Genomic DNA, 25,249 nt, shown 5'->3' with positions numbered 1-25,249 from the left:
TTATATTCTAAATGCTTTAAATTTACTTAATTATCTAATAGAGCAATAAAGCCTGTTTGAGAATGTAACTTCATCTGGTGAAAAATATACCCTTGGTTCCTTGAGGCACACACTCTGTCTTTCTCAATGAAAAATCTGTTTTTTATAAAGTAATTATGCTGTGTCCTCTTCAATATTGTGTTTTCTGTTGGTAGAAATGCATCATACCAAATAGATTTTTATGTATGGTAACCACATAAATTACCAAATGGTACCATATTTCTTGTCTTATAGATTTTGAAATTGCTTTTAATCTTGACTACTTTATACCAATTTTAATACCTCACAAAATACTTCCTAGTCAAGCTAAACACTCATATAGACATATGTTTACAGGAAACCTTTGTTGTAATATTTTTTAATTAACAAATGTATATAGCCCTTTGCCTTACACCTTTTTCTGCCACTATTGGCTCCACAATAAGTGTGTGTGGGCGCACAAATATACTGTATAGAAGGATTATTATGCAACCCATTATTTAATTTTAAACTTGCTTAAAATAATTTAGAATTGCAGGGGGCCTGCAGCATTAGGCATGTTAGGCAAGGAGCGGGTTTGAGTGTTGTGAGGTGGAGAGAGAGCGCCTGCTGCTACATAAAAGCCATCCTCACAGTTTGAAGACCCTAGGTCCCCTTTATCTCCAGCAGCTGAAAGGAATGTTCTGTTAAGCAAAAGCCTTAAGGTCAGCTCAGCTGATTCTATGGGTGAGGAGCTGTCACCCTGAGTAAATTCTTGTATAGGCATAAGGAATATGGCAGCAGCCAGCACTGAATGGGTAGCTAGGCTGTCACAGAAAACAATCACTCAATCACATGACACCAGCTTAGAGTTTTCAATTAAGTTAAATTTGGGATGTGGGACGAAAGTTGAAGGACCCATAGGAAAAACATCCTTAGAAAAAGAATGCACAAAATCTGCACTGACTGATCTGGGTATTGTTTAAACCCAGTCTTCTAAGCAGTATACACTGTGCCACCCTATTATTATTATTTGTATTATTGTCTATTGTTGTTATTTTGCCTGGATTCCGTACTGGTTGTGCTCCTGCATAATGCCCACTGGTCCATTCTCTATAGGTTTAGACAATCATTACTGACAACATGTGCAGAATAAAGTGAAATTCTTACTTGCACTTTCTAATCAACATGAACTTCATATTGGACAGGATTTTGCAAATGAATACATGAATGTTTTCTGCTGCTATTTAAAAGCCAGAAAAAAAATAAAACATAGATACATGGATTAAAGTACTGTGGTTGACGGTGGAGGTTTGAAGACCTTGAAATCTCAACTTGATGTTATTTTGGAGAATCTAGATGAATAGCATTGGGAAGCTTGTTTGGCTGAATGGCCTGTTCCCATCACAATTGTTCTCACATTCTAAAAACAAAAGGCATGGATTTATTATTTATTAATGAATTTAAATATAGACCTGTGGTACAGACTTAGCAGGTCTGTTCTCATCTTACTGCCACCTACAAGCCTATTATTGACTGTATCAGCTCTCTGTTATTCAAATCAGAAGTTCTTATGTGTGTTCGAAAAGGTTGTCTTTATTTATTTATTTGCTGGAGCTTCTGCAAAAATCTATCTATCTATCTATCTATCTATCTATCTATCTATCTATCTATCTATCTATCTATCTATCTGAAATGAAAGATATTATTGTTTAGCTATGTATTACCTTTTAATATATCTGCATCTTGTTCCTTTGTTTAGTTTTTGGTTTTAGCCTCAGTGTTTCTAATTGTGCTAAGACATTTTGCACCCCCAAGTTGATGCAGTGTCATTGATTAGTGTGAGTTGATTAAATGGTGACTCAAGTAGAATACCAACCCACTTGTTATCCAATGTCCTGTTAAACTGACAAGACTTTCCTGTTTTTCGTGCTCCCATTACCTATTTCTGTCACTTGAACTAAAGACAGCAAGTTAGCCTCATCTCTTGCCTCGCCAATCATTTGGGAAAAGCCAAGGTCTTTACTTTAACTGGCATCTGTTACTATGTTCTGGGAGAGACCAATGTCCACTCCTAGGTTGGTCAATAAGTTGTGTGCTATACAGCAGGCCTAGCTTTTAAAGTTCCACTAATGAACGAGCCGCGTTCAAAAAGAAGAAAGATGTCCTTGATACCCCCATTGCTTTATAAAGTGAGTGTCAACAATTCATGGCAACCTCCATTTCTTTTTGTTTTATATGCCTCAGTGACCTTCATTACTTCATTTACATTATAAGCTGCTATCAGTTGAATTGGAATCATTATTATACAACAGCTTGTTAGTTTTACAGTGCTGTCAAGCCGCATTTCTTACTTAACTTTGAGTATATAGGAGCTTGAGGTGTGTACAGTACCAACAATGATGAATTATGCTAATTAAAAATAATGGCTTGAATAGTAAATCAGTTACTCCTCACCTTTTTCCACTGTCATAATATCCATGGAAAGGTCAGTTTTACTTGACTGAGAACTTACTTGCTGAAACATAATTATGATGTAGAAGTGTATTTAAATATTAAAGAGCTGGCAAAAAATAACACATCTCATTTATAAATGTAAAAGGACAAAGTAGTCTTAAACTCTGCTTGCATGATTGTTGATGCAGACAATAAATGCAATACCGAGGCCTTTATTCTGAAACATTACATCTTTATATTTCGTAATTTTGTATCAGTAGCATCAGGGTCAAATATTGAATTCACCCCAGACAGGAATGGGGTTTGTCACTAAGTGCATTCATTCCCACTTGACTAGTGTCACTCAGCCTAGCAGCATGACTTTGGACCATAAAAGAAAACTGGTGATCAAGGCACAAGGAAAGCAGGCATCCTCCAAATGCAAGACACAAACCAGAGACACAAAACCAATCCACCGCACACATATCATCACTTTATCATTTTTTTCAACTCTGTGTATTTCATGTATTTAAAAAAATGTCATCATTGTTAGTTACTGTTCTAAATACCTCACATTTATCAAAGTTCAGTACCATTGTGTTACCATTATAAACTTCAGCCAATCTAACAATTTCAAACTCCATCCTCCTCCTTCTTCTTTCTCTGTGCAATTCCAATGTGATTACTTGTTTGGTTAATATGTCACATCTTTTCCTATAACCTTAAACAATTTCCTTCATTCCTTTTGTTTAAAAAAAGAATCTGTGTTTTGTCTAATGCCACATTCAAAAATAATAAATGGCGGAATTAGTCTGGTAAGCTTGAGAAACAACAGAGCAAGCAAAGGGAAATAACCAAAGAAAATAATTGTGACAGCGTTTTTTTAAAGCAGGGACCCCCACCTTGATGCCACATCCAACTATGAAATAAGAGCCTGTTCCAGTGCTCTTGAAATAGACTCAAAAATGGAAGACTATAAGCTAGGGAATTTACAGAGTACCAGACAGGCAAGGGGCAATTCCTTATGAGAATTAAATATTCTATAAAAAATCGAAATCTATATATAAAGTATAAAGGAAGATACTGTGACTGCACTTGTTTATTCATTTTCTACATCTTCTTTTTCAATAGAACCCAGAGTGCAGGTCAGGAGCGGACTTTGGGTGAAATTTCAGTCCATGGTATCTTTTGTATTCTTTTTAATTCACTGTATAACTCAGATTAACAAAAACAAACCTGGACTTAGTATGATAACTGGAGAAATTCAAATATTAGTAATTGTACTCCACATACTTTCAGCTATGTGGTTTCTATACCAATCCAAAAAAGTTTTTTTTTTCCCAAAAAATATCAAATATTTTAGGGGAATTGGACAATATAGCTTTGTAACTGTCAATGTTTTTTTCTTATATATAGGTTATATATAAGTAGGTGATTGTGAGAAACAGAAATAATTAATTATAAATTAATAATAAAATAGGCACCCTGTCTGCAGTCTTTTCCTGCCTTGTGCTCAATGCTGGCTGGGATAGGCTGCAGCAACCCCAATGACCCGGTTCAGGACTAAGCGAGTTTGAAAGTGACTGACTGACTAATAATAAATAATAATACCTGGCTTGACAGCAGTCTAAGATAAAATATACATAGTGTATAAGTGAACTGCAAATAAAATTGACACATATTGATAATCACAGAGAGAAACGGTAATTAATTATAAACTGTAAATAATTTGCTCTTTAGAAGAAATGCACTGCAATTTTTAAATTGCTAGTAGAAAGTAGACAAAAATTGGCCAAATGAAAATGTATTAAAAATTGAAAAATAAATTAGTGTTTGGGGTTTGTCCAAAAAGTGTATATATATATATATATATATATATATATATATATATATATATATACTGTATCTAGCCTCAACAATTTGAATACTTCAGTTGATAAAACCATTTTCTCTTTCTCTATTAAGGATTGAATCAAATAATATTTAGGAGAAATGGTGTGGGGGGCATTTTAAGAACATTTAGCTACATGTACAGTCAACAATATTGTGTACAGATTCCATGTAATAAGATTCTGAAACAAATCCATTTTAGTGCTTTGGGGATTATATTTGTCATGTGTGCTTTATTTTCAATAAAATTACACTCTTTGTGACTCCTTCCTCTCCTGATTATGTGAACCGCTCTTTCCTTTTCACCTGATGAAGGACTATAGAGCCAAAACTTTGTGTCTTTAATCTTCTTTCCTTCTCGGCTTAAAAATAAACTTTAACTTTTTTATACTATATATAATCTATATATATATATATAATTCACTAAGGCAAGACACCCATGGAAAGGCAAGACAACCATGGAAAGCACGCCGGAATGGGCGTGGATTCACTAAGGCGCTGACAAGTGAGACACCTATGGCGCATGCAGGAAGGAGCCACACCCACCAACTCCAAGACCATTGGATACGACGACAACTCACAGAGCCACGCCCACCAACTCGGACGCGACGACACAGAAAAACCGGCGTCATTTATATTCGTCTGTCATAGAGGTCACATGCAGCTCCGATCCACGTTGACTGTTAATAGAGGCATGTTACTCGCGGAGGTGAATCGCCATATGCAGCGTGTAAAACTGTTTGCGAGGAGTATCCCATGGGATCTTTAAAACATTCCTTTACAACTGAGGTTAAAACACAATGAAGTGAGCAGTCTTTAAAAAACGAGTTTTCGGTTACGACGCACGATCGTGTGCACCATAGCAAACTGTTTTACACGCTACATACAGCAATTCGCATCCGCGACAAACATGCGTCTTCTTAGATGCTCCTGCACTTTGTGCACACCCCCCTCCCACCTCGCTACTACCGTGGTCGGGTGTCTTGGTGGATTATATATAGAAAGGCAGCCAAAACCGCACAGAGCAATGAAAACTCTATGTGAGTCACAGGTGCATCTGGACTGTACAAAGACGACAACATCTCGAGTGACGAGTTGGAGGTGGGCACATGAGCAGGCAGTGCATACTGAACGAGAAATCAGCTGACTAGCATGACGGAGGGAGCGGAGTGGACGTCCTTCTCCTCTCCTCCCGTTTCACCCTACGCACCTGAGCGCCGCTTGGACGATTGTGTGTTGGTTCGTTCCGTGCATTGGTTAAAACCCAATGAAGGAAGCAGTCTTTAAAAACCAATAAGCCCTGTGCCTCTGTTTCATTACCGTCTCACCTGCTTCACCAATGCAGGCCCTGCAACAGTCGAGACGCTCTCTCGGCAGCTGACCTTCTCTGTGCCTGACCGGTTCACACAGAGGCACCACATGACCAGGCGGTGTGTATGCTTCGAGAACGAGGGTGGACGCGACAGGACTATCTAAGAAGAGGCATGTTTGTCACAGATGTAAATTGCCGTATGCAGCGTGTAAAACAATTTGTCGTGTATGTGAATCGCTGTATGCAGCGTGTAAAACGTTGTATTGTATGTTGCCCTTTCCAGAGTTGCATCTTTTCATTCACCTACAGTCGTATACACAATGAAGTGAGCAGTCTTTAAAAACCGAGTTTTCGGTTACAACGCACAACCGCGTGCACCATAGCAATCTGTTTTACACGCTACATACAGCAATTCACATCCGCAACAAACATGCGTCTTCTTAGATGCTCCTGCACTTTGTACACACCCCCCTCCCACCTCGCTGCTACCGTGGTCGGGTGTCTTGGTGGATTATATATAGAAAGGCAGCCAAAACTGTACAGAGCAATGAAGAGTCTACGCGAGTCACAGCTGCATCTGGACTGTACAAAGACGACAACGACTCGAGTGACGAGTTGGAGGTGGGCACATGAGCAGGCAGTGCATATTGGACGAGCAGACTAGCTTGACGGAGGGAGCGAGTGGACGTCCTTCTCCTCTTCTCCCATTCCACCCTCCGCACCTGAGCGCCTCACGGACGATTGTGTGTTGGTTCGTTCCGTGCATTGTTACAATGTTGCTTTTCTTGCTGATTTATTACATTACCGATTTTTCAAATGTTAATTTTCTCCCTGTGCTTAAAAATTATTAAAAAACCGGCCTGATTATGCGGCGTATGGTACGCTGCGGGTTGGCTAGTATTATATATTTGGAAAAATGATGACACGAAGAAAGCAATGCACGAGTGGTTGCGAGTGGTTGCAAAACCTTTTATTTTGCTGGAATCCAGGCATTTCCAGGCAGGTGGCACAAGTGCATTGAGAAGGGTCGAGACTGCATTGAGAAATTACATTATTAGTTTTGTTAATGTTTGTTCCATTTTCTATTAAATCCCATTTTCTAACTTTAGATTGACACCCCCTCGTATTTGTGAGTTTTCCTCTGGTCACTTCGATGTTTCTCCAACATCCTCAAAGACATGTTAGGATAATTGGCTCTAGTTGGTTGTGTACATGACTAGGCCCTCTCATGAACTAACATGCTGCCCAACAGTTTCCTGATTTGTGCACAGGACCCCTGGGATAGGCTTTGACCCCATGACCTTGATTTGTGTTAATAGGGTAGGAGAATGTTATGTTATGTTTAAATGTCATTAGTGGAAGCAGAAGCTCCATGCAGACCACACTCTGATGCAAATTTGCTTTTGACTTACTGATGAACCGCATCAGGATTGTCAAACTGACTAATTTATGAAGTGATGTACAATTGTTTCATACTTACATGCGATCATAAGAGTAAAAAGGGTCAATGTCTTGTTTGAAAGGACTGATATTAATCTTATGTAGAATTAAAACCAGATCAACTAAAAATAGAAAACACTATTCATCCAATAGTCTCTGTTGGAGATGAGGCACTTCTAATACTGCAGAACCGTATGAACTCTGCAAATTATTGCTATTAAGATCCTAAAGTGGTTGGTGGTAGTCTATAAGTGTATAATGCAAAAAAAAAAAAAAAAGTAAAAGCTATAAGTAGAGTTTCTCCAGCTATATGTTACGTTGTCAGTACTAAAATTGAACTTTTCTATAGCCTAGTAAGTAATAGTAATTTTGTTGCTCATCACAAATTATTCATTTTTTTTTACCAGCAGGTTTCCTATAACTTTGGACCTTACTAATTTAAAAACCCTAGGAGATCCACATTCTGATGAATAAGTTTAGTTAATAATTAGTGTTGGGTGAACTTGTGAAGATTAGAACTGCTAGCAGCCTATAAATCTCCTCCCATCTTTCCTTTCAAGTACACTGAGCAATGTGCATTCTAATACAGGTGAATGTGAAATCTGCGCGTCTGTATGTGAGCGTGTGTGAGCGGAGGTGGCATCAAGACAGCTGTAGTTTAACAAAAACAAGTGGTTAATCAAAATGTCTTTAACATCTGTTTCCAGCAACCCTTAGTGGCTAGCTTTAAAATGCTTTAACCACTTTCTCAGTGTTTTATTTTCCTTTTTCATATAGAACAATGCATTCCAATGAGCCTTGCTTCTGAAGGATTTCAACTTCAAGACTGTATATTGTAGAAAGCCAAAGCTGTGCCAGGGCTAGATGCCCACCTCTGATTGAAATGCCCTGAGCTCTGTTTCAATAAAACCTCTTAATGTCTGAAAGCAATCTTATTTTGAAAGTGTACAAACTCAGCTGGTGAATGTCAGGAATTTTATACAGTAAAAGTAAGAAAGGGAAAGGGGGGACATGTCAGTCATTCTTCACTCTATGCTTATAGCCTCTTGAGAACAGCTGGACTTTGCTGAAACCTACTTCCACCCCTCTGATTTGCTTGAAGATTTAACCACTGTATGGTGCATGACTAGGTTTTGATGTCTTTTTCACTGCCGGATGTGAAGAGGATGTGTCACTGATCACCACTGCCATCTGCTTCACTGTCATTGCTTCTTGTTTCCTTCTCGATTGATCACAGTTTGCAATGCACATTTCCTGTGTTGACTTATGCCATGATGGCAAATGTTTGTCCAAAGTGTGTGATATAAAATTATGTGAAAGGAAGTGATGGATAAAAAGAAGCATGACATAGTCCAATAGAGGATAATGGACAAGAATGGGCTTTCTGAATTTTTTAACACACTGATTGAATTAGACATGTTCAGATGTTTATTTTCAGTACTACGTAACTTAAACTTAAATCTATTACTACTTAACTTAAATTGGGATTGTCAAACACAGTGTAATTTATATTCTGTAAAACAGCAGGTTTTCTACTGTATTTCTATCTTTGTCCACAAATATATAACTACTGTCTGTTAAAATTAGGCTTTATAATGATTAATATTTATCATTTTTAATATTACACTTTTTAAACTCGGCCCTTCAAACAGCTGCTGGATCAGGGATATTCAGAATGACATGCTAGAATTAACATTAAACCATGTGAATATAGATGTTATTATTTTAATGCTATGAAATTGTGTTTGTTGTGGGGATTACATTAGTACTGTACTGAGTTGAAATGTTAAAAATTCAATCAAAAACTCTCAAAGGCAGCCTATCTCACTGGTAGACCTAGAGAGATTAAAGTGTGTAAGGTTAGAACTCAAGAGGAGATTGCAGCTCTGCCAAGTGTAAATGGGTTCACGGCTTTGCTGGTCTGCCGCTGAGTTGCGAAGCGATGTGAAAGACTTTAATTTTCTCCTCTTCATCCTCTAGCTGACTCGGGTGCCAGTGGAGTCGTGTGGACAGTATTCTACCTGTAGTGAGTGTCTTGGCTCTGGGGACCCCCATTGCGGATGGTGTGTGCTCCATAATGTGTAAGTGAAAATATTCATTTCTTTATGAAAAATACAAACATATGCTGTGTATTCATATTTATAAACTGTATGTATATATCATAACAAGTATAACTGCACATGCATGTGCACTGCTTGGACATTCACAGTTACAGCGTTTGCTATTTTTAAGTTGCTTACTTTGTTTTGAAAATAGTGGTGCATATAGCAAGGAAGCAAAAGACCAACATATTTCATATATCATTGTACTGTACTGATATACTGTTTATCAGATTTATTAAATGCATCTTTATAAACTAACCTGTCTTCCCAATAGGGACTTTCATAACAAGATGACACATAAGCAAGATTGCAGGAAGAGTTCTGCAAGCTCACATTTAAATAAAATGATAGGCTAATGGCACTAGTTTTCACAGTAAGAAACCAGGAATCTTATTCTGCTCTTTAATTTTCACAGCAAGGCTGTAAATCTGCAGAAAAAAAAAAAAAATCTGTACATTTTAATAAAGATCCAAGTGGGAGCAGAACACAGTGTCACCTATAATTTGAAGTTCAATATAAAGTCACTATAGCATTAGCTGCAATTGTATATGTTAGTATATGTTAATATACGTTGCTTTACTAGAAATGTATAATGCCTGAAACCTGTGATTTTATTATCTTGTGTTTGGTGTTTGTTTAAACCAACAAGAATATGAATAGTTGCGATTTCAACATAAAGTATTTGATTTAGTCATTTTATTTTTCTATTTATCAATTTTTTTGTCCTTTAAAACAAGTAATATTTGAATATACCTAGATTTATGTTAACTACGCATTTAGAATGTTACATTTTCTTTATATATGTGTATATATGTATATGTATACTGTATGTGTTTATGTATATATAATATATAATATTCTGCACACTAAGGGCCTACTTTTTAACCCTTAGATTGCATCTTGTCTGTCTGTTTATTTGTTTACCAATCTGAAAAAAAGTCAGAACTAATTTACAAAAAGTTTTCAATGTAGATTACAACTGTAATTTTAGTTTATATGGTATTTCAAAAATTTCATCAGGCAAAGGACACTTTGAAGGTTGGCAAACCAAAATGGCTAAGTAATTCTTAATGAAATTCTGTATGTATGATAAAGATGAACCAACTTAAAATCCTGGCTACATGATTGTTTGAAAATTTTCAATGTAAAGGGTGATTGTAATGGCTGGGGGTCAAAAATACATCACTTCAAAACAGCTGAGTTGAATTTCATGAAATCCTGCATACATATTACTGTTGGTACAGCTTAAAATATAGACTTTAGGGTGTTTCAAAAGTTCCTTTGAGAAATGGTTTTGTAATGGGGAGCAGGGAGCACAAATTCAAAACCGCATTATTAGCCAATGGGTGATGAATTTGGCATGTTGTTTAGATTTGGTCCTAATTGCAGTGTAGTCTATATTTCATGTCAGTGATTAAATACATATGTATTATATATTGTACATACACCTGTATATATTATAATGTGGCTTGGAACAGAGAGCTTTAAGCAACCTAAACGTTAGAAAGCCAGTGAGGTTACCCCATTTAATACTACCAGAAATACAGACACACAACAACAATATGAAAACAAAAAAAAATGAATCTGGTTAGCCTCTTTCTTTTGTGGATAGAGATTCGGATGCTCTGTCCTCCTCTTTCGCTGGTCAAGCTTTGATAGCTGACTGCCTGGTTGCCTGGTTTGTAATGGTGCCAGAGGCTGAAGGGGAGGAGTCTTTTCAAGGGTGAGGAGCTATGTGTCACCCTTCAGAGGCTCTGTGATGCTACTGGGGAAAGAGATGATACTGTTAGCATCAGCGCCTCTTGGAATTGCTTATGTCATCAGAACCAGGAAGGTGGCTCCCAGGCATATATCTGTGACAATATACTCATCTTTACTGACCATGTATATAGCCTACTTCATTTTTTTCTTACACAATAGCAAATCTTATTCCCTTTAGTCTCAATTTTAGTACCACAAGGAATGAGATCTGGGGAATATGGGAGGTGTGAAGCAAAAACCGCATTGTTTTTGGTCAAAAATTTTGGCTGGCAAAGTTGTTTGCGCAACCATGTCAAAGTAAAAATTTAATTTCAATTAAAGACTGATTTAATTGAAAGAATATTCATCTCTTAAATGGGCATACATTAAAACTTGTGTTTAAACTCTATAAATACTGTCCCCAATTGTTCATCACCATCAACAACTTGATCATTATACTCTACACAAGGGTTTTTTAACTGGTGCCTCATGGAAATATCAGAGAAGTTTCCCTTGGTCCTGATCTGAGTGACACACTCCTCAGGTGGTAGAGACCTGTCCGAGGAGAACAGGGCTGTCTGGAGAAGCTGACATAAAAGCAGATCTGTGATCACCATTGTGCAGACATAGCACTTAGAAAGCACTTTAGTAGTCAGAAGACGTGCCCATCTGCCTGAGTGCGTGTTCGCCAGCAACTCTTGCAGAGCCGTGGTACAGTAGGCATAGGAGTTGCCTCTGACCCCGGGTCAGTGGAGTGAGGCAGAGAGAGGATCACCTGTATGAGTGGGCAAAGGGACAAAGCGGCTGGAAAATACAAACAGCAATCTCTGAGTCACTTTCTTGCCGCTCCTGTCCCACTCCTTTAGACAGTTTAGCACAGATATAGATTTAATGCTTTGGTGGTTGGTAGAATCAGGAGTGTGCCTTTTTTAGGTTACAAAAAGTGTGCCACCACAGAAACACAATTGGAAAAAACACTGCTGTACCTACACCTTTGCTCTTGGCACGCTACAAAAGATTTCAGTAGCTGCTATCTTGCTTAAAACTGACACTGTGCATTACTTGAATGGTTATGTTGTGTTCTTTGCATACATTAGAGAAGGTACTGCAAACTTGAACATGGGTAGTGATAATTATTACACTTGTATTTTGTAGAATTTTGTCATTATATAGTATTAGGGCAGTCAGCATTCTAAACTTATTTTGGTTTTAGTTGCACTCAGTGATAACTTATTTGGCACTTATGTGATATGACATTGATTCGATCTTCTTTCAGAAACATGAAATGAAAAATGCATCATTTTTACCTTTGCAACTTCTTTAGCAGGACTGCAATGCCTGACATGTTGCCGGCCCTGGAACCAAATGAACACATAGATTCACACAGAGACATGTGAATGATATATAATGATATAAATCATATTTACTATAAATTTAATACTTTTAACTTTACAAAATATATACTGCACATTTAGGAGAAAGCAGAAACTTGTTGAGTAAAATGTCAGAGAAACTGTGCCTTGTGTGATACATTGTATATTAGATGCTGTGTGCTGTTAACAGTCAGAACTCCACACCACTGTCACTGTCACTGATGTTTTCCTAGTCACCTTTCTTCTGTTATGTAAACATCTACCTCCTTTTCTTTATGAAGTTAGCCGTCCACAAATAGAAGGCACTGAAGTGATTTGTTTTATGCCTCCTAAGACATATATTGACTGAAATCTATATACATAGTACATTGATTAAGAAAACCAGAAGCACCCACAGTTCATCTTAAATCTATCCTATCGTAGGTAAGTACCAATGCTATTAAATTTCATACACTTCTTCTGTAACACTAGAAAACATATCAATGAAATCTTCAGCAAAAATATCACAAAGGACAAAGTTTCACATGATTCGTTTTCTGCAGAAATTTGTGCATTGAATACAGATGAATCAGCAGCATGTGTTTTGCATTTTCTAGCCTCAGTTCCATTTTGGTGTTTCAGCAAATTTCATTATATGCTAGTGTTATGCTTTACTACAGTAGTTCTGCTGCTTTTTAGGACTATGTCTTTTTTGCACAGGCGGCACTTTCTGGATTAACAGCAGACCTGCTGCTTGGCTGTTTTGATAAAAATTAGCTTTTTTCTTGGTTCTTCATATATCCTTTATCTGTACCTTCAACCTTTGGTACATTTTCATAAATTCTTGCTGATGGTGTATGTATTCTATAGGTAAGTGTAAGCACAAGGTAAAAATAAGCACAAGGTAAAAATAAGCACAAGCCCTTTAAGGTAAAACAAGGATAAGCTTTCATACCTTGTGACTCATGTTAGTATTAAAGAATGATAAAGGCTTAAAAAAAAGAAATGAATGGACCATCACTAATGCCACCTTTGTGACATTATGTTAAAAGGACAAACTTTTGAAATAAAGAATGTCAAGTATTTGAGTCTCTGCTCCATATTGTTTTTGGAGCTCCAGGCTGAATAGGAATTGTTAAGCTTGGCTGGGCTGAGTGACCTGCTCATATGAAGAAATACAGCTGCCTGCTAGTTGCACAGCAGTAGGCACTGTGGCTAAGGCATTAGCCTGAAAGGTTTGTAGATGTGCATTTTTATGTATGACGATGAGCATTTTTCTTAGTCTGTTGAAATTCTAGTATGAAAAGCTTAATAATAATAATGCATTTTATTTGTAAAGCAACTTTCCCATGCTCAAAGCATGAGAATTTGGTTCACATTTGAAGGAACTTTATAAAACTAGGATTTATTTACAGTAATAGTGTAAGTATCTACTCTGCAGGTTAAGGCGGAGTAGGATTGCAGAATGATTGGAGGGTTTGGGGCCAGGGACATTAAAATTTGCTGGCAACCGGGAGAGATTCTAAATTATACACTGGTAAAAGGGAAGAGTTATTCAAATTAACTCCTACTTTTAATCCGCTAATTGTCCAATGATTGTTACGATCAATAGTTTACATTGTGTTCAACTGAGAGAAATGACAAGCAAGCCTTCCAATCAGTATTCTTTATTGGTAGGGCGGGTGCTTGTTGCTTCAATACATCAACATGCTGGTTCTGGTTTAAGGAAGCTAATATAGTATAAAACTAGATGCATAAACACTGCACCTGCTACATGATTGCCTTTTGAAGTCAGAATGGCTAATTTAAAAAAAATGCATTAATGATCCTCAGGCTTTAGATAAAGGATATTTCTGTCTAAAGTTCTGAAGTAATTTTCAAATAAAAACTAAAATTTCTGGTCAAAGTGAGGCACTCTTTTCTGTTAAATCAATACTAATGATATATTTTTTTTATTATCACATTTATATTGAGTCGATCAAATACAAGAGAGAAAGAAACCATTATAATTAACTTTGAAGGAACAATAAATATAACAAAGATACCTACACCAGAATCTCCCCAAGGCCACTTCCCCATCCAGGCCTGTGAGGAAGATGATAAGAAGGAAGATAAAGGAAGTCAATCTTAGAAAGCCACAAGACAGAACAGGGCCAGAAAAGACATTAAAGATTAGAGACAGCAAAGAAATTAAGATCTGCACTCAAAGGCCACCAGCCTCCCGGCTTCCTACTAGCAGAATTTTCATTCCTAATTTTTACTGTTTCTTCCTATTGTTAATGTCAGAAACATAATCTTATATATAAACGTCTATGCATGAAAGTGTGTGTGTCTGTCTGTCAGGCCCAGAAGTGTGAGGCTACAACATGAAGCTGTCACCAAAGTGAAACCTCCAAGAAAAGAGAGAAACTTGCTTAACCGCTAATACATAAGCTAGGTGAGCACATCGGCAAAACAAAACCTCAGAGGAGAGAAAATCTCGCTTAGCCAAAGATAGACAATGGAGGCGAGCATGTTGGCAAAACGAAACCAAGGAGGAGCCGCTAATACACAACCGATGTGATTGATTAAAGTGCCAGAATCCATGGTTTCTCTAGGTGCTCAGACTTTTTACAGCACGGGCGTCCACAGCTAGTACAGAATGAACAGATTAACTTCAGTTCATTTTTAGATTTTTTTTTTACTGTTGTAGATTTGCTTGATATAAATTTGTATCTTTTTTCATGGGTGCTGCATGATCTTGATGACAACAGTGGCCATTTCTAGCCTCGAGATACTAGCGGTAAGTGTCAATAGGGCAGTGCACCAATGCTATTAAAGATTGTGTCTTGTGTCGACATTTTCAAAAACAAACAATAGCATTGAGCTAAAGCAACTCAAAGAAAAATAAGGATAGGTTTTATTTGGTGACAAATCATTTTTCTTTTGTTTGGGAATTCTGAATAACATTTCTGCTCTGGTGTTCAGTCAAAGGAAAACAAGATATTGTCTGCTTTAGTTACAACTTGCCTCAAAATTGATTTTTTTTTTTTTAATTCTTTTCTATCGGACCACAACTTGTTGAGTGAGAAATCTTTTGAAGTCAAGTCAATTGGCTTTGTTGTCATACCGCCCATACACAGTATTACAGGATATAGTGGTATGGAGTAATGTTCCCCAGGACCACAGTGCAATATAAATACGTAAACACAGGTCAAGCGCAAGACAATATATAATATACTAAATAAATACTAGGTAACGAATAGATGGCAATAAATCAAAAGATAGCAATATATATATATACTAGGTGGTACACCCCCTACTTGCTTCGCTCACCAACCCTCCTGGGCTGCGCTACGTGATAGCCACTTCATGTCTCTGCTGCTCGTGTTGTGAAGAGAGGGGCTGAACGCACCCCAAGGAGACACGGTCATTCCTCCTAAACCCCCTTTATCGGTGATGCAATAGGAAACAAATACAGTTTCGTTTTTTTTTACTTCCTCTTTGCTCGATCAGCTGCCGGCTTGCTGCTTCGAACATTTAAAAACCTGTACAGCAGCTGTCCTACTCTTTGTCTTTTATTTCTGGCCCCAGGCATAGTTAAGTCTCTTGGCACAAAGTCTAGCCTCATGGGACATGAGTTCTTGATATTTTAGTTTATACTGTAATTTAACGATTTTCAGATTCTTGAATAGGAATCTGAAAATCGAGCAACATTACATTAAAGTTTGAGAATCTGAAAATCTATCAACATCACATTAAAGTTTGATAAATTCTGAAAAGAATGATACCAAACATATATATGTAGGTTTTAAAATCAGCACAATTTAAAGCATGACATAAAAACATCACATAAAATCGTTGCACTTTTAGGCTTAGGATTTTAGATATATATAGAGTAGATAATGAAATGATTTCTTCAAAACGTCGAATGGCATTACACATGTATTTTTTGAGCATATCCGTGCCAAATAAATAACATTTGGCGTTTTGAAGAAATCATTTTATGACACGTTTTACCTTTATTTATTTACTTACTTCCTAAAGCCTAAAGTCACAAGTAGTGTGCAGAGGGCATGCTCAAAAATGTGTGTATTGCCACGAAAATTGCCTGCTGATCCTTTAGTATGCAAGCAATGGTATGTGCATTCTTGCTCCGATGTAGAAGGGAGCTGAGTTTACCTCTGTTACAGCGCGTCTATGTGAAAACAGCAGTTTTAGATGCGGGGGTGGGGTGTGTTTGGGCTCGTGAATGCGGCTGAGATAATAAAATTGACTAAAAAAAAACAAAGCAAAGCTAACCTTTACAAGTATCATAAATTACACTGGCTGTTACAGACTGAAATGAAATGTATGTTTTTATTTTAAAACAGTAAGTCTAAGAGCAGTTTACTTCTCAAAACGGAGTGGTGGTGGATCGAACTCACGACCTTTTGATTAACAGTCGGCAGCTGATTCTATTGCACCATGGTGGCAGTTGTAATAAACGGGTGTCAATGTCGCCTGTTAAGGCGGCTTTTTGTTTCTGCAGTTTATTTTTGAATAAAAGCGCAATTGTTGTGTTAGATTTGTACCTTTTGTGAAAGTATTTCTTGGATACTTCAGACTTCATACATTATATAGTTTATGCCTACATTTTGTCATCTACTAGTAGAATATAAAAAACGTTTCTGTTTTAACAATGTGTTTACACAGATTACTGTAGAAACGGAACAGACATGAAATGCGTGTGTTCCAAACAACGATCTATTATTTCCACTCTAAAACTCCACTTCACTCCCAGAAAATCAATCAAGGCATGAGCTGAGAGAAGTTTGTGCACGTTCTAAGTCGGTGGGGGGATGGAATAGCTGGCTGCTTGCAGCCTGATTTTTATCAGCACATTTAGATGCTGGTGGAGAGCTGTGAATGGTTTTAAGAAGCAATTTAAGGTGGGACGGATTTACAAGTTTTTTCGTAGGCTCTGGTAATTCTAGTGTTAAAGCACACTGGTTAGGACAGTCAAGACTAACATTCTGTGTGAATACAAGGATTAGCTGATCTGCAAAGGTCTAGACTGTACTGGACAGAAAATCATCTTGTCAAACGTTTTGCCAGTTTTATCTTCATAAAGGACGTTAGCACATCATGTTTTAGCTCAAAAGTGGGAGTGTCGGTAGAAGGTTCAATTATTCATCAGAATGCGTGTACTGTACACTTTATTCAGCAAATCTATGGGTAAAAGAGGCAGTATGAGTCAGTGGTAAGACCCACAGTAAACCTTTTATGGGGCATGAAATATAAACAAGTTGTATAGGTATATAATTGGGTTTTTTGGGAAAGGGTAATGTTTTTAGAAATGGTAATTTAGGGATGGGTAGAGGAGAATAGGAAGTCAAAATGTTTTTTTCTAAGACAGTCAATGTAACATTTGTGAGTTTATGTATATAGTTCCTATTTTATAATTAGATGCATTACCTACAAGAAACACAGTCAAGTTTTGTTTTAGAACTTTACCATCCCTAAAGCAACATGCCAAGGGAAAGAAACCACCCTGAAGGATGAGTCTGTCCATTGCATGTTAACATTCTTAAAAATTATTTTCCAGTACTTTATGAGACTTAATGAATTTTTTCTGACTCATTTCATAACTGAATATTTCATTTAATAGTGCAAGAAATGGCAGCTTAAGTTTAAATTAAAAAGCACCTTATTTCAAGATAATTATTAAACAATGTATTGTCTATTAAAGGGCTTTGGTGTAAAAGAAATTGATTCTTCTAAAACTGATGACTTCCACAAAGGAGACACAATGTTTGTACTGCAGAGTTGTAAGGGTAGCCTGGTCCTTAGAGAGTCCTAGTGACTGCTCTGTGATCCATGAGTACTTTTTGATATTAAGTTCCTAGCAAGAGGCATGGTGCCAAGACTATGGGATAGATATCCACAAATCCCTGTCCTATTTTTTTTCAGTCGGAAATTCGATTCCATTGAGCAGCAGCCACAGAGAACATTGATTGGTTGTAGCATGTGAAGGCAAAAGAGCGTCTCTAGTTCTGTTGCCATAACGATTCCCTCCCCCTCCACTACCCAGCACACACTGTCGGTTCCGAGTGAAGAGCAGGCCTCTGCAGACCTGATAAATTACTGACTCAGTGTAAATTGAAAATAAACAACAAGGTTACTACTGTGGCCTTTGCAGGTTTAGAATTGGCTGCAAAATCATTTTTACCATACAGTAAGAGACTTGCAGTGCCCAAAGTCAAATTCCTCATCAAGGCATTGGCTGACTTATGCACTGGCACAATAACATGTAAGTGATCACGATGAGTTTAAAGTACTTTTAAAAATAGATTTCTTTATTGTGTGTGCCAGTGTGCTTTTTTTTATTATTCAATTTCTTACTCTGAAGAACAGCAAATAGAAATCATGATTTTAAAATGAGAAGATACAAGATAAACTTCCCTAGAAAACAAACATCTCTGACCATTAGAATACATTTATTTTTTCATCGCTTTGTGAATACTGTAGCTGACCATATTCATGGTAATACTGTATTCTGTTGTAATAGACAAGATCAGCCGTTAAGGTAAAAAGAAGGCTGTTGTGCCTGGTAGAAGAATGTCTTCAGGGTGGTCCCTCATTCTATATGTGAAAATCACAACAGTTACTGTTCATGATTCCGTCGTGTATTGGCATGTCTGGCACCCACTACCATGCACTGTACTACAGGTGTTCAAAGGTGTTTTCGACCTAATAAAATGAAGGATTGCATGATGGTATCACCATGCTGTATGTGGATACCTGGATATTGTATGGAGTTGAAGAAAAGCCATACAACACGCAGAAATGTACAGAAATGTACAGAAATGTGCAACATGTAGTGTAAAAAGTGTAATGTTTTTCAGATAGCTAATGTTAAGGTATGCAGTAGTTGTCAGATACTCAATGTGATCGAACTATAAATGATTTGTTCTCCTTAGGGGTATAAGCTATTTACAGACCTGTTTTAGACCTTGATGCTATAGTAGTGCCTCTCTTACAATAGAGGTATGAACATTTTGTGTCTGGCAATTTTTTTTTTTATTTTCGCCCATGTAATCTCTAAAATTAATTGTAAGTAACATCTTTATTTATTTGCAAAAATTTCAAAAAATTATGAAGAGCTTATGTGGTAGATTTCCAATTTATGCAGGGATGCCAGCAGTCATTCCTTGATGCAGTGATAGACTTCTTATTACAAACTGAATGCTCTCTTATGCATTGGTATCTTTAATCTGAGGATTCAGAAGGAGTGCTGCCTCTATGATATTGGCCATGTTGTGACTCGTTTTTTTTAGTCTTAGTGAAGGCCAGAACCCAGATGTTGACTCTGCACCAATATGTCAATTCTGCCTATCTCATTCTTGTATGCAGTCATTGTTCCTGAGTAGCTCTATTAATGTGGTATCATCCAGAATATTAATGATTTGGTAGTTGCTATATTTGACTTTATGTTCATGGGGCTGAGATAAAAGTTTGGAGGACTATGGCATTTACATCTTTGTCCATATGGTTGTTTGCTTGTTTTAAAATTGTTTTCCCATTAAAATATTCAGTTTTAGATGGAGTTACAACTCAGACCTCTAACTTGATTAGATTAAAGGGAACAATTTTGATTAATATAGTGAGACAAACAATCAATATGTCAATCAACATGTTAATAGCAGTTTCAAAATTCCAATGTCCCAATTACCAGGAACAATATATAGGGCCAGAAAGATTGTGTTCTCCACTGACCTGTTGATTGGGTAAGCAAGCTGAAATGGGTTTAAAGTTGTCAGATACTTTGCTAGTCATTCCAAGAAATTAGACTTTAGATGTTGGTGTCAGAGTTCGGGCATATCATTATGGTTGTCCAAGGCAAAGTCAGTATGTTTTTTGAAGTATGCTGGTAGACTGTCAAGGATAGTTTGAAGCCAACATTGTGTATGAATATAGGTATTAGCTTATCTACAGAGGTGTAGACAATTTAGGTAAAAACGTACTACTAGCAACAAATTTGTAGTTATTTTAGCATTTCTATGTAATTTTTATCCTGTCTTGTTTTTTTTATTTCTGTTTGTTAGTGGTTGCAACTGAGAAGGCATATTTCATCTGATCTTACTTTTATTCAGTGTTAATTAGTATAGGGTGGTCCAGATCTAATTATGCAATATTCATTACGCTATAACTTATCAAATTATTTACATAGAAAAATCCCAGACCATCAAGAAGTGTGCAAACTGACGACATGAAGAATCATCTTCACGCCAAACTGGAATCATCCCCGCATAAATCAAAGTCATCCAGATGATCTGGATCTGCATAATTAGATCTGGACCACCCTATATTGCCTAATTTTATTTTTATATTTTGTCTTTTTTCTCTTTCTTCATCCTGTAAAACACTCTGAGCTACATCATTTGTATGAAAATGTGCTATATAAATAAATATTGTTGTTTTCTTATGTAAACATGTCTAAAAGTATTGAACTTTGAACTGTACTGGATGAAAGCTCATCTTGTCCCACTGTCTTGCCCGTTTCTGTCATCATAAGTGTGTTTAGCATGTCATGTTTTAGCTCCTGCGGTGGGTTGGCACCCTGCCCTGGATTGGTTCCTGCCTTGTGCCCTGTTTTGGCTGGGATTGGCTCCAGCAGACCCCCGTGACCCTGTATTCGGATTCAGCGGGTTAGAAAATGGATGGATGTTTTAGCTCAGAGGTGGAAGCCTTGATGGATTGCTCAACTAAGTTTCACAGTGGGTGTACATTTTATTCAGCAAATCTAGGGGTAAATGTTGCGGTGTATTTATTGGCATTCCCACTAAAACTGATGATAGTCTACTAGCTTTGCTGCATTAGTAGTGAACTTGAAGCATCCAATTGTATTTCCAATTAGTCATTGTATTTCTTTGCTGATAGACTTCTCCAGGTCATGCTAGGATATTTTGTAAAGTTCACTGCCACCAGAACAAAATGTTTTTTAAATGTTGGCACAACCATCAATATGAATCTTGTGTTTTTATTTTTGACATAAAAAATTATCCGTAAAGTATTTCATATAGAATGTGACTGACTGTAGACTCACTAAGGTCAGCGAAGGAGTCATTAAATTTACTCCATTCATTTTTTTCCATTTGGTCCATTAGTTATTGTTTAGCTGCATTTGACCAACACCGCACCGTTATTTAGTAAGCTGTGTGCCATTTAGCCTTCATTTATAAATAAAAAAGAAGAACAGAGACAATTCTAAAAGTGCAAATGCATAGCCATTAGTTGCTATGAGTACTTTATGGAAGCTAAGTGAAAGCAAAATGTTAACAGATCTGACGATGGTAGTTTGCAGCATTTTAAATTATGGTTTCAATTGGATTTATGTGACTTTACACATTATATCACATGGTTTTAAAAAAGTGCAATTAGCTTTCACATCTTTGTCATTATTTTGAAAACATTATTTAAAGGACTACTTAAAGAAGTAATTATTAAAATTGGTTCTTAGCCTAATTCATATTATTGCTACTATGGATTAGTGATGCAGGAGTTAGTCCAGAGTCCTAGGCCTAATATTTATCTGTATGGTTTTACCCTTCTTCCCGTATCTGTTTTTCTTTCTGTCTACATAGTTCTTTTCCCTCTCGTGTGTTACAAGATGTTAAGATTAGGTTAAATGGAGCTCCCTGTTATTTTAAATCAGAATAAGCAGATTTAGAAAATGAATGTAGTTTTACAATATATACTTTGTAACAAAGGCGCTATATAGGCGCCTGACCCGACACAGATGGACACGGAGGCACGTATAAACAGCACAAAGACTTTATTAGTTTTCTTCGGCTGTGGGACACGTCTTCCCATTGCCACACAGCCCAAACACAGGCCCAAAAGCACCAAACACAAACAATTCTCCACCTCGCTCCACCACTCCTCCCAGACAAGCTTCGTCTCCTTCCTCCCAACTCTGGCTCGTCGAGTGGTGGTGGCTGGGCCTTTTTATAGCCCACCCGGAAGTGTTCCAAGTGATTAACCACCTGGTCCTAATTGCACTTCCGGGTGGGGCCGAGGACTCGTCCAGCCGGGCTGTGGGAAGCAGACAGCCCCCCCTAGCGGACACCCCGGGCCCCAACCAAGCTGTGGAGGACTCCATCTCCCATGGAGTCCTGCAGGTGGTTGGGGAATCACTGTCGGCCAGGGAGGCTGCCACCAAGCGTCCCGGGGGAGGTATTGGACTGCCCATGGCGGCTCCCCCGGAACATAAGCAGCAGGGGCATGGGACCCGGCTGTCCTTCACAACTTGAATATATATGGAAGTGAGGCGTTTTACTTCTGTCTCATGTGCTAACCAGTTTTCAGAACTGTTTTACACTAATGGAAAAAGTAGTCAACCCAAATCTTTGCACTTCCATCTTCCACATTACATATGTAAATACATTTTTAAAACAATAAAATCATATCCTTTTTTTCCATTTTTTGTGTGCACAAGTTCAAATTATCAATCAGCCTTCCATTACAAGGTTGCAGTAGATGAAGCCTATCCTGGCCCAGCATGTGGAAGGAGGAAACTATATTTATTTAGAAGGCCAATGAATTGCCAAGCAAACTATAAGTCATGCCTTTAAATTCTAAAATACATCACAGCTCACGGTGTATTCTTGTCACAAACTTAATCATTTAGATAAGCATCCATAAGACCATGAGGGTGTGAACACAATCAGATAGAGTTCAAAGGTTTATATGGTGTGTGGATCTGTAAACATCTGATTCTTCTGCCTTCTTAATTTTTTTTCTATTCTATTATTCTGTGCCATTGACTATTTTGTCTACTCTAAAGTACAGAATCTACAAAGATTCTGGTGTATGATGAATCAGCAAGAAATCATTAGTAAAAGGAATAGATCTCATACATCATAATATTGTACATTGCATCTACAATATTAGCTTGTTACAGCAGTTTTTTTTTGTGCTTGACATTTGTTTTGTCATTGTATTGATACATACATCAGTAGAAGCTACATTCAAGTAAAAAAAAATGTAATTAATATCAGACCTTTATTTAAACTCAAAATAGAGTTACCGTGCAATCAGGAAAACAACAAAAATCAAGTCAAAAAACTAAACAAAAGCATAAAGCATTACAAATTACAGAGTAAATAATATTTATTTCAAATTATGCATGTAAAATTTACAGATAATACTAAAGAGCAGAGCTTTAAATGATCTTCCAGATTATTTCAGGTTAAATTAGAACCTGCTGGAGTTGAAGCAAAATCCACGTATTGGAGTGAGTGTAAAAGATCCTTTGGTGTACGTCACAACACAAGCTATATATGGTGGCAAACAACCAATTAAGGCCTTATAAATAAACAGAATACAATGTGTATCTCACCATACATTTAAAAAGGCCTTTCCAACTTTACCATACAGCATGCAATAATGTGCACCATCACTGTCACCAGTAATAAATCTAAGGACAGAATGATTGACTGAGTTCAGAGACTTAAGTATGCTAACTGAAGCATGCCTATGATCTACAACTGGGACGAATTGCAGAGAGTTGCTATGAAACACTAACATTTAAATAAAAATAAAAAGAGACAATAATGATAAAAATCTAGTAATGTATTATTTTTGTATTCATCATATGTTGAGCTGACTGTTTCAAAAAGCAATCAGTGGTCATACAATAAGCATTTATTATTTGTGAACCTTTTTATCTATTTTTTTATTAAATAAGTGACCGAATAAATTAATAATCATCACTAACTAATAGTAGGCTTGTTTTACATGTGTCATCAGTAACATGGGCTCAAGAAGGTGTTGAAAGCCTAAGACAGGGCCACTGTACTATGGAAGCTTGAATGCCATCCTGTCGTTCTTTCGTATTTGTGGTGGATCTCTACCTTGAATAGCTTGTTCCATCTGATCCCACAGAGGTTTTCGTGGACTATAATATTTTTTGAGGAATTTCCATGCTTTACTAATCTTGTTGTACTGACAAAATGAAAAGGTTCCCTACATCACTGTATGGCCACTTGCAGCCTACATGGCTGAGTTAAGGGATCCTCCTTTCATGGTAACTCAGCAGGAACTTGGGATTCATCCAGCATTTTAACTCCTTAATCCACTGCAGCCACATTTTTTCTGTTCACAGTTGTGGATTGTGGTTATGTTTTTGCCTTCCATACCTACATGATAATATTGTAATATGCCGCTATGGATTCCTTTGTTGTGCTCAACTGTAAGTTATCACTATCATCATCCGTGAAGTGGCACATGTCATGTCACCCTCTACCAGGCTCTTTAGCCAGTGCTCTTCTTTCAACCACATGATGTCATTAAATAGAAGTATTTTTGGATGCTGAGAATTTCTTCAGGCATCTGATATGTATGAAAACACTAGTAATTTATGGAGGATCCCAGGATATCTGGACTTGCCATCTTGCTCTGTTTATATGGGCTTTATATTTTGTACTAGCCATATCTTCTGTTCCTCTGTTCTGTTCATGCCCTTGAGTCCACTGTCAAGATATGTGCTACCATCACTAATAATGTAGTCAATTACAACAGGTTTAAAGGGACTTTGTACCGAAGAATGCGGTTACGCAATGTAGAAAATATTTATCATAATAATACATTCAATTAACTAAAGTGTGATGTTCCCTGCTAATAGGTTTCTTTAAATATTCGGTGGATTGTTAAATCTAAATTGTATAAACAATGATGGGCATATGCATATGATAGACTGTCTAGGACTGATTCTAGGCTTGTGGTCAGTATTGTCAGTGTATCACTCAGCTTTAATAAGCACTGTACTGGTTCAAAGAGATGGATACTGGCCATGAAAAATATTCAGAATGATTTTGTGGAAACATTCTTCTGCTGCCAATGAAGCTATCCTGCAATTCAGTAAAGGATTTATGAATTGTTTGGTTTAAGGTATTGCTTCAATGGCAGCTTTCAACATGATATTTGGTTTGTTTAGTGCTCCTTAGTGTACCTATCTG

At 37.1% G+C, this 25,249-nt stretch overlaps 1 protein-coding gene across 1 annotated transcript in view; it reads left to right on the top strand.

Moving 5' to 3' along the window:
• plxna4 (plexin A4) overlaps positions 1 to 25,249 on the top strand; it is a 748,931-nt gene that overhangs the window by 421,634 nt on the left and 302,048 nt on the right. The window contains exon 5 of the mRNA XM_039761357.1: positions 9,056 to 9,156. Coding sequence (XP_039617291.1) covers positions 9,056 to 9,156 — 101 coding nt within the window. The remainder of the gene's footprint in view (positions 1 to 9,055; positions 9,157 to 25,249) is intronic.

The sequence above is a fragment of the Polypterus senegalus genome, chromosome 8 (genome assembly GCF_016835505.1).
Source record: "Polypterus senegalus isolate Bchr_013 chromosome 8, ASM1683550v1, whole genome shotgun sequence".
In the NCBI taxonomy this organism is placed as follows: Eukaryota; Metazoa; Chordata; class Cladistia; order Polypteriformes; family Polypteridae; genus Polypterus; species Polypterus senegalus.
The sequence above is the reverse complement of the archived record's forward strand: the minus strand, read 5'-3'. Positions and strand labels throughout refer to the sequence as shown.